The 19,752-nt window shown below is 42.0% G+C and overlaps 1 protein-coding gene across 11 annotated transcripts in view; it reads left to right on the top strand.

The window, feature by feature from the left end:
* The first annotated feature begins 3,576 nt into the window (after nt 1-3,576).
* Nucleotides 3,577-19,752, top strand: part of MRPL42 (mitochondrial ribosomal protein L42) — a 61,156-nt gene continuing 44,980 nt past the window's right edge. For 3 of the 11 annotated variants that reach the window (XR_008379079.1, XR_008379080.1, XM_053586634.1), the window contains exons 1-3: nt 3,582-3,926; nt 10,397-10,460; nt 11,458-11,542. Coding sequence is in view for 8 of the 11 variants with exons in the window: in XM_053586634.1 (XP_053442609.1) it covers nt 3,689-3,926; nt 10,397-10,460; nt 11,458-11,542 (387 nt within the window). In the remaining 3 variants the exon portion in view is untranslated. Of the gene's footprint in view, nt 3,927-3,959; nt 4,132-5,675; nt 5,831-10,396; nt 10,461-11,457; nt 11,543-19,752 lie in introns of all 11 variants that reach the window. The other 8 variants (XR_008379078.1, XM_053586631.1, XM_053586636.1 and 5 more) reach the window with 7 other exon arrangements.

Below are 19,752 nucleotides of genomic sequence, written 5' to 3'. Positions count from 1 at the left end.
CCTCAGCCTCCCCAGTAGCTGGGAGTACAGGTGCCTGCCACAACGCCCGGCTATTTTTTTTTTTTGTTGCAGTTTGGTCGAGGCTGGGTTTGAATCCGCCACCCTCGGCATATGGGGTCGGAGCCCTACCCACTGAGCCATAGGCACCGCCCTGGAAGTTATAGCTTTAAACTCGTTGGCACTGAACTCTGAAGTTATGAAATACCTCATGACGTGGCTTTTCTTAGCTATTTTTTTTTTTTTTTGGAGAGTCAGAGTTTCACTTTGTCACCCTCGGTAGAGTGCCAGAGTGTAGGTCGCACAGATCACAGCAACCTCCAACTCCTGGGCTTAGGCAATTCTCTTGCCCCAGCCTCCCAAGTAGCTGGGACTACAGGCACCCACCACAACACCCGGTTATTTTTTTGTTGCAGTTTGGCCGGGGCCGGGCTTGAATCCACCACCCTCGGTATATGGGGCCAGTGCCCTCCCCACTAAGCCACAGGCGCCGCCCTTCTTAGCTATTCTTTCTTTTTTTTTTTTTTTTTTGAGGCAGAGTTTCACTTTGTTGCCCTTGGTAGAGGACCCTGGAGTCATAGCTCACAGTAACCTCAAACTCTTGGATTCAAACAATTCTCTTGCCTCAGCCTCCTTAGTAGCTGGGAATACAGGTGCCTGCCACAACACCCATCTATTTTTAGAAGATGGGGGTCTCCCTCTAGGTCAAGCTGGTCTCAAACTCGTGAGCTCAGGTGATCGGCCCACCTTGGCCTCCCAAGGTGCTGGGATTACACATGTGAGCCACCACGCCCTGCATTTTAGCTAGACTTTTGCCTTCTCCACTACCCCTTGTGCCACTTCTGAGAGGCCCTTGCTCAAGGCTGTCCTCCTCCACCCACTGCTCTAAGTGTTGGAATTTCTTTCTTTCTATACTCCCTAAATAGGCTCAACATTTACATGGCTTTAAAATTATACCTAGCCCAACCTCTACTCTCCAAACACACCTCTCCAACAATCTGCCTCATTTTCTATCTCCACTTAGATGTATCTATAGCTCCCAAACAAGTATTCATTTCCACCCTCGTCACACTCCCCAAACTGGCTCCTTTTTGCATCTTCCCTATCTCATAAATAGCACCACAGTCAAGTGAGTCATCAAAGTGTCACCCAAAGCATCTTCCTCTTTCTCAATTCCTACATCCAATCAATCCATCAGCAAGTTCAGTCATTATTTCTGCTTTCATAATCCATCTGAGCTCTCTTCCTCTCTCTCTACTGCCACCACCTTCCTTCCTATCACCATCACCTCTTGAGTGCAGTATTGCAACACCCTCCTTATTCGTCTTGCTTGTAGTCATGCTGTTCTCCAAACCACTCACATGGCAGCCAGTGTAACCTTTTAAAAATATAAATCATATCCTTTCACATCTTTTATGTTGCTGCCTGCTACATTGAGAATAAAATCTATATGCATGGACTGTGTCCTAATTCCATGTTGTCACAACCAAGGCCTGCAGAACCAATATGGCCTGGCTGTTAACCCACCTCATCTCCTGCCACTCTCCTCCATACTGTCCACCCTATTTCAGCACATGGTAAGCTATTTCCACCCCATTAAGACTCTTGTTAAAGTTCCTCAGCCTACAGCTGTCTCCTTTCCTACCCACAAAGTTGGTTTCTTCTCTGGTCTCAACTTTGTAAGACCTTCCCTGGTCCCACTAAGCGAGTCTCCCTGTTGGGGTGTGGTCTCTCCTCTGCTCATAGGCATTGAGACTTGACCTCTACAATCATCTTTCTTTGATCCATTCTTCTTCCACTATATGCAACAAGTCCAGTTGGTTGCTTATTCAAATCTGTTTATCCTGTCTGTCTCTTCTGATAGCACAATCTGGAGAGACATCACTGGTGGCTTTGGAGGATGGACAAGATTGGAAAGGACAGAGATGGGCCTTCTATGTGGGCTTCCATGCCAGCAAAAATTAGCCCCCTGATATTCTGTGGTAAATTAGGAGACACACTACAGCAGCCCACATTTATTTTTCTTTTCTGTGAACTTATGCTCTCTTGTTTTCATCCTAGTCACATCAGCTCTATATGGTTCTTAACTTTTTGAGAAGTTTATCAGTTCCTGTGAATACATAGTAAAAGACATGGATATACATGGCTTCTCAGAAAAATGTACAAAAACACAAAATTTTGCAAATCATGAGGGAAAGGAATTTCACTCAGTCTTTTCACTCAGTCAAAAAAACACTGGGGAGCTACAGGGAGGCCAAGCACAGTTGAAGATGCTGGGTTTGTGCACAGTGTAGAACAAGATAAATACCAGTTTCTTCCTTCCTGGAGTTGGCATTCCAGCAACAGAGACAGACATTAAACAAGAAAACAAATGATAATATAATGGCAGGTAATGATAAATGTTTGGAAGGAAAATAGGTCATCGGATAATAGTGTGGTCTTTTCTGAGATGACATTTCAGCAAAACCTGTATAAAGTGAGGTAATGGTCATGAGAAGAGCATTGGTGGCAATAGGTACAGAAAGTGCAAAGGCCGGGGGGCTGTCTTTTTGTTTTTGTTTTGAGATAGAGTCTCACTCTGTTGCCCTGAGTAGAGTGCCATGATGTCATAATGGCTTACAGCACCCTCAGTCTCTTGGGCTCAAGCAATCAATCCTCTTGCCTCAGTCTCCAGAATAGCTGGGGCCGCAATGCCAGGCCAGTTTCTATATTGTTAGTAGAGACCGGTATCATTCTTGCTCAGGCTGGCTTTTCATCTTAAGACAGAAGGCAAGGTCCAGTATTTTTCACATTTTTCCTCCCTTAAGAGACAGCCAGTACACAATAATAAAGAAACAATAAAAGTAGGTGGCGTATGGTGGCTCATGTCTGTAATCCTAGCATTCTGGGAGGCCGAGGGTGGATTGTCCTGAGCTCAGAGGTTCGAGACCAGCCTGAGCCAGAGGGAGACCCCGTCTCTAGCAGAAAATAGCTGGGCATTGTAGTGGGCGCCTCTAGTCGCAGCTACTTAGGAGGCTGAGGCAAGAGAATCGCCTAAGCCCGAGAGCTGGAGGTTGCTGTGAGCTGTGATGCCCCAGCACTCTACTGAGGGTGACAAAGTAAGACTCTGTGTCAATAAAAAAAATAAATAAGAGACAGCCAGTACAGTTTTGAGAACACTCGGCCTCTCTAGGCCCCCAGTTCAAACGTCCAACCCCAGCTCTCACACTGCAGGGTCTCTGGAATGCCTCTTCCCCGGGGAAACTAACTCGTTCACTAAGGAGCAATCCAGCATTTCTCTGAATATTAATGAAACGATTTTTGTTTTTTTTAATAGTACTTGTTATTTTCTTTCTTTCTTTTTTTTTTTTTGTAGAGACAGAGTCTCACTTTATGGCCCTTGGTAGAGTGCTGTGGCCTCACACAGCTCACAGCAACCTCCAACTCCTGGGCTTAGGCGATTCTCTTGCCTCAGCCTCCCAAGTAGCTGGGACTACAGGCGCCCGCCACAACGCCCGGCTATTTTTTGGTTGCAGTTTGGCCGGGGCCGGGTTTGAACCCGCACCTTCGGTACATGGGGCCGTCGCCTTACCGTCTGAGCCACAGGCGCCGCCCCAGTACTTGTTACTTTCTAAGGATGTGTGAGCAGGGCGACGGTTTTGTTTTCGTGGGTTACCTAGGACAATCTTGCGGTCAACGTTACTGCAACTAAATGCAGGAGCGGGTAAAACCCACCCCTGCCACCCTCCGCACGCGGGCCGCTTTCCCACCGAGCCTACATTTCCCAGAGAGCCCTGCGGGCCCGGAGAGGGCGCGGGGGCGGGGTCTCAGAGGACCCGGATTGAAACAAGATGGCGGGCTCGCGGTGAAGCGCTGTCAAGGTAACCGCTGGTGTCTCCTCTGCTCGAAAGTACTTCAGAGGTGGACAGTTGTAGAAGGCTTGTCTGCAGGTGTAAAGGTCTTCTGTCTGTCCTTCCCGATAGGGCGAAGCTGCCGGTGTCCCCAGGCTCTCTCGGTCCCGCAGAATGGCTGGCAGGTGGCCCCGAGCTTCCTGTAGCACCCCCTCGTTCCGGCAGACGCCGGGTGGAGCTCAGGGACTCCCTTTAAGTCGAAGCCTTTCGGTTTAGTACCTGGGTGTTAGTCTTTGTGCTCCTGGTGGGTATTCTTCAAACCTCGGACTGTCCGAGGCTCTGTAGCTTTTGCTTCGGAATTGATTCCGGGCCAAGGAAATTCTCTGAAATTCACTTCCTGGAGGTGAATAATTTGACCCCCCCGGTTGGATGTGTTGGCCTCTGGGCCTCGGGCAGATGGGTTCTAACGTCCGTAGAATGTTTTGTTTGGTCAGAGGACCTGGATTTGGGTTCCACCCATGCTACTTATTAAGCAGCGAAATCCTGGGAAAGTAACCGGGTGACCTCTGAGCCTTTGTTGTTACTCTGCGAAACGAAGGTGGCTACTTGCCGGAGCGATAAAGTCAGAACACATAATATCTATGAAAGGGGTTGTAAATTGTACAGAGCACCCCGTAGGAACTCAGGGTTAGCAGTGGTACTGACACTGAGGAATCGGCCTTCGTAGTTGACTAAGGGAAGGGCACACAGTCGCTGAGACCGATTGAAAGCAAGGGGTGTAATATTGGTTGTCATTTATTCACAGCAGCCCATGGTGATTGTGGTTGTTTCCCCCATTTTACTATTGAAGAAGCTGAGGGTCATTTAGTCAATGACTTGCTCAAAGTTTCCCAGTTTGTCTGTGACTGACTATAAAGTCCTTGGAAGCAAGTCATTTAAATTTTATGCTTTAATTTCTTCATGGATCCAAAGGAAGATACCTCACATGATTAATATGAGAGTAAAATGAAATGGTGGTTAAGCACCTTGGAAAGTTAAAAACCTTACACGTATATAAGATGGTGAAATTTTTATCTGGGACTTTAGGACTTCCCATGCATTCCTCTAAATAAGTATTTAACAGGCCAAGGGTAGTCCTTTTTTGATACTTCATTTAATTAGAAGCAATACTATAAGTGATGTAGTAAGAGCTTGTGTATGGGATCTGGGAGCTTATAGCAGACACACAGCATTATGAGAGTATATGCTCTGTATATTGGGTGAGTGGCTATTTCTAATAATAATTACTGAGTACTCCTTGAAAACTGCATTTGTGTTTGCATTTAAGGGAAATAGTAATGGACACATTTCTGGGTTTTGATAATGTTGCTCTTTGCCCTATTGCTAAATCATGTGGAATTGCAAAAAAAATTTTTTTTGAATTTTTTTTAAAAAATTCGTTTAAAAGCCTGTATTAATTGACTGTAGTTCTAAGTAGTGATTCTTCTTTCTTGTTTTAGTCTGTTTTGTTTGTTTGTTTGTTTTTGTTTTTCTGGTTTTTGTTTTTGAGACAAGGTCTCACTTTCTCACCCCAGCTCGAGTGCAGTGATGTCACCATAGCCCACTGCAACTCAGAGTCTTGAGCTCAAGCAATGCTCCTGCCTCAACCTTTCTAGTAGGCTAATTTGCTCAGGCTGGTCTCCATCTCCTGTCCTCAAGCAGTCCTCCCACTTTATCCTCCCAAAGTTCTGTGGTTATAGGTGTGAGCCTCTGTGCAGTTAGTTCTCTTACGTTGTCTTCCTGTGTTTAATGTAGTTCAGCACTTATGTTTATGACAGGAGCTCTGATTTTTCTTTATCTTTTAAGCAGGGATGAAAATTGATTTTTCCTAGAAGCAGATTTTAAAAGCAGTGTTTCTTCAAAACATCTTTTTTCATAAGTATCTTGATACACCATGGCTGGAGCAGCAGTAAAATGGGTGATATCAAAGAGAAGTATCTTGAAACATTTATTTCCAATCCAAAGTAAGTGAACTTTTTTTAATGCTTTAAAAGCTTTAAACTTATAAAAATATTATAGAAAATGGATTAAAGTGTTCAGTTATTGGGCAGCGCCTGTGGCTTAGTGAGTAGGGCGCCGGCCCCATATGCCGAGAGTGGCGGGTTCAAACCCAGCCCCGGCCAAACTGCAACAACAACAAAAAAATAGCCGGGCTTTGTGGCGGGCGCCTGTAGTCCCTCCCTCCTGCTGGGGAGGCTGAGACAAGAGAATCGCGTAAGCCCAAGATTTAGAGGTTGCTGTGAGCTGAGTGATGCCACGGCACTCTACCCGAGGGCGGTACAGTGAGTCTCTGTCTCTACAAAAAAAATAAAAATAAAAAAATAAAATGTTCAGTTATTGTATGTTGTATATGCTTGTTATTTGCGAGAGTGTTTGCAATAATGGAAAATGGGAGAAAACCTAAATGTCAGTCCAGAGGGGAATGTATTTATTATGTTGTATCTTTTTTTTTTTTTGAGATAGAGTCTCAGTATGTTGCCCTTCGTAGAGAGCGGTGGTGTCACAGCTCACAGCAATCTCAAACTCTTGGGCTTAAACGATTCTCTTGCCTCATCCTCCCAAGTAGCTGGGACTACAGGTGCCTACCACAACACCCATCTATTATGTTGTATTTTAACTGTGAATATCATGCAGCTGTTATAATGTGGAAAGATCTTCAAATGGAAGGTTTTAGTTCTTAAAATTTGCAAATAAAAGGTAAATTCACAGTCCCATCTTCCAGAGATAATCATTGTCAATATTTTGGTGGATTCACTTCTTTTTTTTTAGTCTGTACATAGTCGTTTAAAAAACTAAATGTAGGGCGGCACCTGTGGCTCAAGGAGTAGGGCACCGGTCCCATATGCCGGAGGTGGCGGTTTCAAACCCAGCCCCGGCCAAAAATAGGGAAAAAAAAAACACAAAAAACAAACAAACAAACAAAAAAAAAACTAAATGTAGGTTCCTCACCCATAGCTCAGTGAGTAGGGTGCTGGCCACATACAAGGAGGCTGGTGGGTTTGAGCCCGGCTCGGGCCTGCTAAACAACAATGACAACTGCAACAACAACAGCAAAATAGCTGTAGCATCATCATAACTCGTAGCAACCTCAAACTCTTGGGCTCAAGCGATCTTCATGTCTCAGCTTAACGTAGTAGCTGGGGCTACAGGTATCTGACAAAACACCTAGCCCAAAGTGCTAGGATTTATAGGCTTGAGGCAGCATTACCTTTTCTGAAGAACTGCATATAATCTAATATTTTCTTGAAAGCCTATTAATATTTGACAGTCAAAGCATGGACCCAAATACATAAATAGAATATTAAAATCTTATTTTTCTGCCAATTGTGCTGTCCTTTTCCTTTATGAACTCTGTTCTCCCATTTCTGTTGTTCTTCTTCTTATTATTTTTTGGCCGGGGCTAGGTTTGAACCCGCCACCTCTGGCATATGGGACCGGCGCCCTACTCCTTGAGCCACAGGCGCCACCCAAGTTCTCCAATTTCTAAAGTAGGCATGATTAGCAGGCTACAGCAGATTTGCTTTTGCATGTTTAGGTATGGAAGTCAACATTTTTGTACATCTCTGCTTGACCTTAACTCTTCCTTCATGTTTCCCACTTTTTATCATTTGTAATTGAAAGTTTCTTTATTGACTTAAGGGGAAAAGAACTATTTAAAGACTAGGGTAAAAATCAAAATAGTCAAAATCAAATATCTAATAGTCAAAATCAAAAATCAAAAATCAAAATCAAATCTAATCTGGTGACACTTGAGGCAGAGAAAAGATGTTTTGCCCATTAAAAACCGTTGTTGAATAGAATGTTCAGAAGTTTGTTAAATCCAACTCTTATAGAAAGCTTTCCATCCTTGCTCCTTTACTCACGGGACTCCGATCGTAAGGTTTATCACGTTATATTCAAAGTAAAATCAATTTAGAATCAAGTAAACAGAGAAAGAGATTGCTGAGAGACATTAAATATAAAGGGAGATAATCAAAACAAAAACACAATCAGGTTTTGAATACTTAGTAGCATTTTTGTTATTGGGAATTGGAAAAGAGGCCCCTGCTACTTTGCCCTGACAAGCACTCAGCCCCAAGGCTAATGAGAAGTCAGACCTAATTAGTTTTTACAGTCTATGCCTTGAAACAGCAATTAGTAACTCACAGGTTAATCTGAACAGCAGTTAATCTGTCCTTGGGTAATTGAAAATTGTTTCTCCCCCCCTACCCCCACTGATTTCCCACTAAATTTGTATTGGCTCTTATTTTGGTGTCCCTAGTGCCTCTCATTCACGGTGAGAAATAAGTAAATGTTTGTTGAAATGATCTGAATGGATTAGAGTTACTGTCAAAATATCTAGTTAGCTAAGGATTAATTCAGAAAATCTTTCCAGTACCACTCATTCATCCTAGTACTCAGTGACATAACTTCTTACATTTTTTTTTTTTCTTGAAGCAAAGTCTCACTATGTCACCCTGGGTAGAGTGCTGGTGCTGTGGTGTCGTAGCTCACAACAACTTCAAACTCTTGGGCTTAACTGATTCTCTTGCCTAAGCCTCCTGAGTAGCTGGGACTGCAGGTGCCCGCCACAACGCCGGGATATTTTTAGTTATAGTTGTCATCGTTGTTTAGCTGACCGGTACCCTACTCACTGACCTTTGGGTGCCGAGCCAACTTATTACATCTTGAAGCCCTGTATTGTGCATAGTTCCTATTATTATTATCATTGACGGTAAAGTAAATATTATTACTGTGATTATTGATGTTTATTTTTATTTTTATCTGTTTTTTTCTTTCTTTTTTTTTTGTAGAGACATAGTCTCACTGTACCGCCCTCGGGTAGAGTGCCGTGGCGTCACACGGCTCACAGCAACCTCTAACTCTTGGGCTTACACGATTCTCTTGCCTCAGCCTCTCGAGCAGCTGGGACTACAGGCACCCGCCACAACTATACCGCCTGGCTATTTTTTTGTTACAGTTTGGCCAGGGCTGGGTTTGAACCCGCCACCCTCGGCATATGGGGCTGGCGCCCTACTCACTGAGCCACAGGCGCCGCCCCGTGTTTTTTTCTTTATTTTGAGGCAGAGTCTCACTTTTTCACCCTCAGTAGAGTGCTGTGGCATATAGCTCACAGCAACCTCATACTCTTGGGCTCAAGTGATTCTCTTGCCTCAGCCTCCCAAGTAGCTGGGACTACAGGTGTCTGCTATAACTCCTGGCTATTTTTTTTAGAGATGGGGTAAGTAAGTAGGCTAGTAGGATTCTTGAATTTGCACGTATTCTTTTTGTTTTTGAGACAGAGTCTCAAGCTGTTACCCTGGGTAGAGTGCCATGGCGTCATAGCTCACAACAACCTCCAACCTGGGCTCAAGCAATCCTCTTGCCTCAATTTTTCTATTTTTAGTAGAGACAAGGGTCTCACTTTTTTGCTCAGGCTGGTCTTGAACTCATGAGCTCAGGCAATCCATTCACCTTGGCCTCCCAGAGTGCTAGGATTGCAGGCGTGAGTAGGGTAATATATACAGGATAGAATATATACCCTGCATATATTCTAAAAAAGGGAAAATATGCTTTGAAATGTGAGATTTACATTTAAAAATGTTAATTTTGAACAAATTATTTTGTATTTCATCGTTTAACATTCCCCCTTTATAAACTAAGCACCTTGGAATTCCTAAATACTTCATCTTCTTTCTTGGAAAGAAACTCTTTATTTTCTTTTTTACCACTGGTCCTTGCATCTGTTACTTTCTCTCTCTAGGGAACATTGTACTCACCCCTTATCAACACCTAGTTACTTTCTCTTCCTTCAGAGCACTTTATATACCATCTCTCCACTAGGATGGCTTTCTTGGACCTGCACAGTTGTGTTCAGTAGCCTGTCCATATGCCTCCTGTCTCTCCCAATACTTATCCATCCTAACCACACGTACCCTTTGTATTGGAATTGTTTACCTTTCTGTGTCACAAGCAGACTACCCTTTTGAGGGCAGGGACTGGGTCTTTTTGTCTGTTTGTTTTTTTGAGATAGAGTCTCACTATGTTGCCCTTGGTAAAGTGCTGTGGTGTCACAGCTCACAGCAACCTCAAACTCTTGGGCTTAAGCAGTGCTCTTACCTCAGCCTCCCAAGTAGCTGGGACTACAGGTACTCGCCACCAAGCCCAGCTATTTTTGTTGTTGTTGTTGTTCTCATCGTCATTGTTGTTTAGCCAGCCCAGGCCAGCCCTAGTGTATGTGGCCGGCTCCCTGACCACTGAACTACAGGTGCCAAGCCAAAGACTGGGTCTTATTTGTTGTTTAATCCTTGGTCCCTATTAGAGGCCTGTTTCATAGTAAACAGTAAATGTTGGTTGAATGAGTAAAACTAGCTTTAAATTTTTGTGGGAAATTTAGTAATTAAGTAACTCTGGGGCAGCACCTGTGCAAGGAGTAGGGCGCCAGCCCCATATACTGGAGGTGGGAGGTTCAAACCCAGCCCTGGCCAAAAATTGCAAAAAAAAAAAAAAAAAAAAAAGTAAATCTGTTTTACTATTTGGGGTTCTTGCAGATGGAGCTTTATATTGTGTTTGTCATAAATCTACATATTCTTCTCTACCAGATGACTATAATTGGTATGTATTGAAATTTAGTTGAACAAAATAACAGTTTTGGCTATATTTGAAATGATTCGATTTTATTTCTTGTTTTGGTGTTTTCTGCTTTCTTTTGTGATTATTCTTAATTTTATTTTTAAAAATTATATCAGTGATCTTATTTAGCCAGTATCTGGGCTTGCAAATGTTTAAATTAAATAAAAATCATTATCATTGTATTTCATTGAATACTTAATTTGTTGTAAAACAGACCTGCTGTTAGAAATGCTGTCTTTTCTTCCTGAAGCATGCTTTAGCTTTTTGGAAAAGTTAATTGTTTTTTATAGTTTTAAAGTTTATATCTACCAGCTTAAGCAGTTATCTTGTCTTTTGTTTGACATTAAGTACAAGTCAAGTATTTAATTTAACCACCAGTTGGTACTTTCTCAATACCCAGTCACTATGATAAGAGCTAGGAATACCATATGACGTTGTCTTTTTTCTTTACAGTAGTTGATGTGCAGAAACTGTGGTATATTTTCTTAAAAACTATGTTTTTATTGCACATTTTAATAAAATTTTTTTCTTTTCTCAACACTGGTTTTAATTGTACATTCAGTGAGTGCTAAGGTAGGTAGTGGTGAGATTGGAGTAGGTAACATTTTTGATCTTGGAAAGGTTGAGTTACGTTAAATGTTTTGCATTATGTAAAATAAGTTCATCTTTCATCAAAAATCAGTTGATTAAATGTTCATTGAAGTCATATTATGGTATTCAATCTTAAAATCATGGTGAAACAATCTAATACCTTATCCTCTGTTAGCTAAAATATACTCTAGAAAGTATGTTTTGTTGCGGTAGTTAAGCTGAAATGTTCTGTTGATGGTCTTGTGTTCCCCTATGTTGTGGGAACCAGGTTTGCCAATCTAGTGATGTAGCATCTTCTCTTCAGCAATTCGTGGTTAATTTTAGCTCTAAAAGTAATCATTCTGCCTTTTATACAGTATAACTCTCTTTCTGAAACATTCTTTTCTAGCAAAGTGGAGCTTGCTTTGACATCTGATGGCAGGACAATAGTATGCTACCATCCTTCTGTGGACATTCCATATGAACACACAAAAGTATGTATGGGTAACTTTCTTGTAGTTTTTAATTTGCTATTAGAAATGTTTATACTTTCTTAAAGTATTCAAAGAGGAGGGGGCTGTCTGATTTCCTCTATTTGGTATAGGTCTTCTTTTAGCTTTTCTTTTTTTTTTTTAATTTAATTTATTTTATTTTTTCTAGAGACAGAGTCTCACTTTGTTGCCTTTGGTAGAGTGTAGTGGTGTCACAGCTCACAGCAACCTCCAGCTCTTGGCCTTAGACAATTCTCTTACCTCAGCCTCCTGAGTAGCTGGGACTACAGGTGCCCGCCACAACACCTGGCTATAAAATTGTTGCAGTTTGGCCGGGGCCGGGTTTGAACCCAACAACCTCGGTATATGAGGCTGGTGCCCTACCCACTGAGCCATAGGTGCTGCCCTTCTTTAAAAATTTTTTTTGTTGTTCTTGTTGTTGCAGTTTGGCCAAGGCTGAGTTGTATCTCGCCACCCTCGGTATATGCGGCCGGCGCTCTACTCACTGAGCCACAGGTGCCACCCGTTTTTCATCTTTCTAAAAAGGCTTTTCTCAGTATACAAAGTGAACCATTTAATCACATTATAGTATCAATTTTCTGGTCTAAGAAATTTGGTAGATTTCTGGTTAAGGATGAAATGCATAGAGTGTAAAATTACAAAACACACTGCCCTATTCAAGCACCATATTATAATCTAAAAATTATGAAAAATTTACATTTTAGAGTGCTATTTCATAACTTTTGTAATGCTGGTGCAGATGTTTCAAATGTTGGGTGAATTTTTTTATTTAGTTTTTTCTAATGGGCAAAAGTGTTAATATATTTAAGTGGCCTGGTTTTAATTTTTTCCTTATTTCTTTAAAAGTCAGTTTCTAATAGCCGGGCTTTGTGGCGGGCGCCTGTAGTCCCAGCTACTCGGGAGGCTGAGCCAAGAGAATCGCTTAAGCCCAGGAGTTGGAGGTTGCTGTGAGCTGTGTGAGGCCATGGCACTCTACCGAGGGCCATAAAGCGAGACTCTGTCTCTACAAAAAAAAAAAAAAAAGTCAGTTTCTAGATATAAGAGGGTTTTTTTTTTTTTTTTTTGAGACAAATCTCACTTTGTCGTCCTCTGTAGAGTGCGGTGCCATCACAGCTCACAGCAACCTCCAACTCTTGGTCTTAAGTGATTCTCTTGCCTCAATCCCAAGTAGCAATGTGCCCACCACAGTGCCCTGATATTATTTTGTTGTTGTTGCAGTTATCGTTGTTTTCTGGCCCGGGGCTAGGTTTGAACCTGCCAGCTTGGGTGTATGTGGCCGGCACCCTACCCACTGAGCTATGGGCGCTGCCAGTATAAGAGGTTCTGATTTTGTTTTTAATACAATGTATTTTAGTTTGACCCAATCTTTTCATTATTTTATATTTGAAATACTTTCTCCTATTTCTTTAAGATTTTTTTCTATTATACTTGGTAATGTTTGACTTTTTGAGGAGACAATCAGTAGATCATTTAAGTCATCACATTTAGTGGTATCTTTTTTTTTTTTTTTTTTTTTTTTGTTTTTTTGAGACAGAGTCTCACTTTTGTGCCCCTGGTAGAGTACTGTGGTGTCATAGCTCACAGCAGTCTCAAACTCTTGGGCTTAAGTGATCCTCTTGCCTCAGCCTCCCAAGTAACTGGGACTACCAGTGCCTGCCACAACGCCTGGCTAGTTTTTAGGGACCGGGTCTTGCTCTTGCTCAGGCTAGTTTCAAACTGCTAAGCTCAAGCAGTCCACCTGCCTCGGCCTCCCACAGTGCTAGGATTATAGATGTGAGCCACGGCATTCAGCCTAGTGGTATCCATTTTTAAAAATCATCATTAGAGCCAGGGTGCTGGTTCGTTTGACCAAATAGATTATTGTTCTTCTGCTAATTTTTATTCAATTTTTTTTTTTTTTTTTTTTGTAGAGACAGAGTCTCACTGTACCGCCCTCGGGTAGAGTGCGTGGCGTCACATGGCTCACAGCAACCTCTAACTCTTGGGCTATGCGATTCTCTTGCCTCAGCCTCCCGAGCAGCTGGGACTACAGGCGCCCGCCAGAATGCCTGGCTATTTTTCTGTTGCAGTTTGGCTGGGGCTGGGTCCGAACCCGCCACCCTCGGCATATGGGGCCGGCGCCCTACTCACTGAGCCACAGGCGCCGCCCAATTTCTATTCAATTTTTAAATCTCACTGATTTGTCTGTCGTCTTTTTGTCTAAGCCAGATATCATAGCTACTGATCCAGTGCCTCTTTTGTTTCATTCTTTTGGGCAGCGTTTAGAAAAATAGACCTCAGTCAATGACCTTTGGCCTGTAATCCCCCTGGGGCACACTATGTTGTATATTTTTTTATTGTCATTTTATGGCATATAGTTGGTCACATGCCCTGTTTTAGTAGTTATACCAAGAATGCCAGGTTATTTCTCAGCATCCGACTCTCATCCCCGTATGGCTCTTTATATCTCTGATTCTGACCCTTCTCAGTTCTCAAAAATTTCCCTTATGCTTTTAGAATTTCATGGTGTTGCCTCCACTTCTGACTCTAGTAGAAGTCTGGCTATACCCTAGTGACATTGCTTTCCCAGCGGCCATTTTCAGTAATTGGTGTCTTTTTTCTCAGTAATCGGTGTTTTTGTTTCTGGGCCTAGCAGTGGGGAAAGGGTTCCTGAACCTCCTCATTGTCATTATCCAGACCATTTCTCCTCTTCCCTAACAATTTGTAGCTTTGCAGCTTGTATCATCAAATTATACCATCTATTATCTTTTGTTGCTGTCATCTACCAACTAACTCCCAGGTCATTTCTCTTCCCCCACCCCTCCACTATTTGAAGACTTTGCTTACTGAAATTGCCCAATTTCTTGTTATTTCAGCATCCATTTAGATGTTCTGTGTAATACCTTGGCTTCTTACTTGATCTTCTCTCCTTACCTCAGCTACCCAGTCCATGGACATTCTCTAGAGATAGTCTAATTACCAATAACTGCTCCTCTTCCCTCCCAGTCTATATTTCAGGAAGTCTACTAGTTTACTACTAATTCTCCTTAGCCTCCCGGCTCTAAGAATTATTCATTCCCTTGAATAAGAGAAGTGAGAATTATTCATTCTCATTCTCCGACTCTTTTCTTTACCCAGCATGGACTCATGCCATGCTCTGTCATCGTTACTCTCCTACATACAGGCCTACTTCCCCTGCCTCTTCTTTCTTTGTTGTGTCTCCTTCGTTGTAACAATTGTCTTCTCTCTCACATCATCAGTATTCTTTCTAGTTTAGGGAATCATTCCTATCAGTTTATAAGCCATCACTCCACCGTCCTCCCCACTGTTCTTCAAGCACAGGAGGCAAGCTCTTCCCTGAGAGCCTTTGTATTTCCTGTGTTTGTTACTTGAAATGCTTTTACCTTACAAATCCTCATAGTTTACTCCCTTTCCTTAAGATATTTTTCTTTATTTGTTAACCTTGCAAGGCCTTTCTTGGCTCCTGCCTATAAAGTTGTACTTCTGTCACCACATTCCCTATTGTCCTTTGATTTACTTTTCTCAATAGCACTTATAATTTCTGGCATACTGGATGCTTTCTTGCTTTCTGTTTATCTCCTATCACTAAAATGTAAGCTCCCTGAGGACAGAACCTTGTGTCTTTTGTTTCTTGCTATGTCCCTTCAGCCCCTGGAATAACACTTTGAATTTGGTGGGTACACAATAAATATTTGTTGATTAAATGAATAAAGTTATCTGTCCCTCTTCATGCATAAGGGTTTTCTGTTTTAGAGATAAGAGACATTCACATGGGCGGCGCCTGTGGCTCAGTGAGTAGGGCGCCAGCCCCATATGCCGAGGGTGGCGGGTTCAAACCCAGCCCCGGCCAAACTGCAACCAAAAAATAGCCGGGCGTTGTGGCGGGCGCCTGTAGTCCCAGCTGCTCGGGAGGCTGAGGCAAGAGAATCGCGTAAGCCCAAGAGTTAGAGGTTGCTGTGAGCCGTGTGACGCCACAGCACTCTACCCGAGGGCGGTACAGTGAGACTCTGTCTCTACAAAAAAAAAAAAAAAAAAAAGAGACATTCACATGGGAAAGCATGGAATTTTTTTTTGGTTTTCAAGTGGTAAATTGTAGGTTGGAATGCAGAATAAGAAACATTCTTGAAAATAAGTTACAAGCCAGGTGCGGTGGCTAATGGCTGTAAACCTAGCACTTTGGGTGGCTGAGGCCAGTGAATTGCTTGAGTTGAGGCATTTGAGACTAGTCTGAGCAAGAGCAAGACCACATTTCTAAAAAAAATCCTGCCGGGCACTGCAGTGGGCACCGGTAGTCCCAGCTACTTGGGAGGCTGAGAAAAGAGGATCACTTGAGCCCAGAGGTTTTTTTTTTTTGTTTGTTTTTTTGAGACAGAGTCTCACTTTGTTGCCTTTGGTAGAGTGCTGTGGTGTCATAGCTCACAGCAACCTCCAGCTCTTGGGCTAGGGCAATTCTCTTGCCTCAGCCTCCCAAGTACCTGGGACTACAGGCACCCCCCACAACGCCTGGCTATTTTTGTTGCAGTTGCCACTGGTATTTTAGCTGGCCGGGACTGGGTTCAAACCTGTCACCCTCGGTATATGGGTGACTACCCACGGAGCCACAGGCACCGCCCTTGAGCCCAGAGTTTGAGGTTGCTGTGAGCTGTGATGCCATGGCACTCTATCCAGGGCAACAAAATGAGACTGTCTTGAAAAGAAAACATGTTATTATTAGAATAAAGTGTGTTCTTTTTACAAGTCTCATAAAGATAGTAGTAGCAGTCCTCAGTGTGTAACAGGACAGTAACAGTTCGCAAATATTCTGAAACATAATTTAAAATTTAGGGTTGACTTTCCTTTTTTCTTAAGGAAGCAGGGCTGCAAATCCAGTGGCCCAGTCAGTGCTTTGGGCCCTGGAAAGCATTTCGCATACAAAAATTCTGGTCAAATGCTGAAATATCAGCTGAGATTGACTTTAAGAAAGTTAAGATGATTTGCATCTTTGTTTTTCTTGTGATTCACACACTTTCGACTCTAAAACGTGTTGATTTATTCCACAAATACACAGAAAGATTCTTTTACTTTTGCCAGATGTATATTTTATTCAAGTGTTAATATTCTGCAAATATATTTCTAGAATTTAGGATTTCTAGGCTGGGGATGGTGGCTCATGCCTATAACCCTAGCACTCTGGGAGGCCTTCATGGGAGGATCACTTGAGCTCAAGAGTTAGACCAGCCTGAGCAAGAGCAAGACCCAGTGACATACTGGGCGCCTATTGTCCCAGCTACTCGGAAGGCTAAAGGAAGAGGATCACGTGAGCCCAGGAGTATGAGGTTGCTGTCAGCTATGATGATGCCACAGTATTCTACCCCGGGTGACAGAGTAAGACTGTCTCAAAAAAAAGAAAAAAATAGAATTAGGATTTCTATTTTAGGAAAATAAAGGTAGTACCTATATATTATTTGTTCTTGCCTATGTTTCTTTACTCATAATATTTGTTATCTCTCATAGAGTTTTTTATTTTATTTATTTATTTTTTTTTTTGAGACAGAGTCTCAAGCTATTGCCCTGGGCAGAGTGCTGTAGCATCACAGCTCACTGCAACCTCAAACTCCTGGACTTAAGCAATTCTCCTGCCTCAGCCTACCAAGTAGCTAGGTCCATAGCACCTGCCCAGCTATTTTTTTTTGTTGTTGTTGTCATTGTTGTTTTAGCTGGCCCGGACCGGGTTCGAGCCTACCAGCCTCGGTGTATGTGTTACTGAGTATATTCTTCTTTTTGTGACAAGGCTGTTACTTGGCTCCCTTTCTACTTCTCACTGGTAGCTTTGTTGCTTTGCATCTCTGTAACCCAATTATGTGTTGCTTACCAATGGGTTGTTGGATGATTTTGTCATTATGTGAACATCACAGAGGATACTTACCCAAACCTAGATGGTGTAGCCCACCACAAACCTACAGTCTATGGTATAGCTCCTTCCTAGTCTATAAACTGTGGTTGTAACACAGTGGTGTTTGTGTATGTAAACATATGTAACATAGAAAAGGTAAAGTGAAACTGTGGTATAAATGAAATGATATGAAATGGTACACCTGGGGCAGCGCCCCAAAGGATAGGGTGCTAGCCCCATATACTGGACATGGCAGGTTCAAACCCAGCCCCAGTCAAAAACTGCAAAAAAAAAAGAAATGATACACCTGTGTAGGGCATTTACCATGAAGGGAGCTTGCAGGACTGGAAGTTACTCTGGGTGAGTCATTGAGTGAGAAAATGTATGTGAAGGCCTAGGTCATTACGGAGCATTGCTATAAGCTTTATAAATACTCTACACTATGACTACACCCAATTTATAATGTTTTCCTTTCTTCAATAATAAAGTAACCTTAGCTTGCTGTAACATTTTTGACTTTATAAAATTTTAAGTTTTTTAATACTTTTCGACTCTTACAATAACAGCATAAAACATAAACACATTGTTTAGCTGTACATAAATATCTTGTTTAGGGCAGTGCCTACGGCTCAAGGAGTAGGGCCCTGGCCCCATACACCAGAGGCGGTGGGTTCAAGCCTGGCCCCAGCCAAAAACTGCAAAAAAAAAAAAATTCTTGTTTATCCTTATTATATAAGTTTTTTTTTTCTTTTTAAATTATTTTATTTTTTACTTTTTAAATTTTTGTTTTTTTTTTTTGGAGACAATTTCACTCTGTCACCCTCAGTTGAGTGCTATAGTGTCATAGCTCACAGCAACCTCAAACTCTTGGGCTAAAGTGATTCTCTTGCCTCAGCCTCTTGAGTAGCTGATACTACAGGTGCCCGCCACAATGCCCAGCTATTTTTAGAGAGGAGGTCTCGCTCTGGCTCAAGCTCATCTCAAACCTATGAGCTCAGGCAGTCCACTCCCCTCAGCCTCCCAGAGAGCTAGGATTACAGGTGTGAGCCACTGTGCTCAGCTTTTTAAACTTTATGTTAAAAACTAAGACACAAACACTTTAGCTTAGGCCTATACACGGTCAGACCATCGATATCATTGCCTTCTACCTCCACATCTTGTCCCACCACAAGGTCTTGAGTGCACACAGTAACACACAGGGAGCTCTCATTTCCGATGAAAACAGTGCCTCCTTTTGGTATACCTCTTTAAGAACCTGCCTAAGGCTATTTTACAGTTAGGTTTTTTTCTTCAGACAGGGTCTCACTTGGTTGCCCTGGGTAGTGTGCCATGGCATCATAGTTCAGCAACCTCAAGCTCTTGGGCTCAAGTGATCCTCTTGCCTCAGCCTCCCAAGTAGCTGGGACTATAGGTGCCCACCACAATGCCTATTTTTAGAGACAGGTCTCACTTTGCTTAGGCTGGTCTTGAACTCCTGAGCTCAAGCATTCCACCCACCTTGGCCTCCCAGAGTGCTAGGATTACTGACATGAGCCCCTCTCCTAGCCAATTAACTTTTTTTTTTAACATAAGTAGAAGAAATGAACTCTTAAAATGATGATAAAAAAGTATAGTATAATGAATGTATAAGCCAGTAACATAGTTGTTCATTATCGTAACCAAGTATTATGTACCATACATAATTGTATATGCTATACTTTTATATACTTTTTTTTAAGGATTATAAAAGTTATATTTATTCACAAAACTACATTTATTGCATTCCCTTAGAAAACAGAGAACTGTTTATGTTCCCAATTTGCACATATAAAACTTTGTACAAATTATGTGTAGCACATAAAGGCCTCTGGTATAGCTAAAATCCTAACACTACAACTTGGGTATTCCTGGTTGAAGGTTTACAGATTATCAAGTCTGTCCATACAAAACAAAAACTGGAATTATAGTCAGTTTTGCTGCTGACACTTAGAAATTATTTTAAAATATAATAAAATTTTTATTCTAAAACTCAGAAATGCTATATGGTGGGAGGGGATACATTTGTTACCAGTTTCATTTAACAATACAACAAATTCACACCTTATTTTGGCTGGGTCTTTAAAAATAAAAAAAGAAATTAGTTCCTACATTATCTAAGTTGTGGTTGCTTCAGAAAGTCATTTGTCAAAATATTTACCAAACATGAAAAAAAAAATAATATTCCTTTTACGAAATGGTACAGTAACACCTTAAGGAACCAGAAAACACTAAATGTCTTTGGCTATACAACTAAAAGGCCATTATTCTTCCAAAAGAGAATAAGGCATATTCACTTCAGAGC

Source organism: Nycticebus coucang, chromosome 3 (assembly GCF_027406575.1).
Source record: "Nycticebus coucang isolate mNycCou1 chromosome 3, mNycCou1.pri, whole genome shotgun sequence".
In the NCBI taxonomy this organism is placed as follows: Eukaryota; Metazoa; Chordata; class Mammalia; order Primates; family Lorisidae; genus Nycticebus; species Nycticebus coucang.
This window is presented reverse-complemented; position numbering and strand designations above follow the sequence as displayed.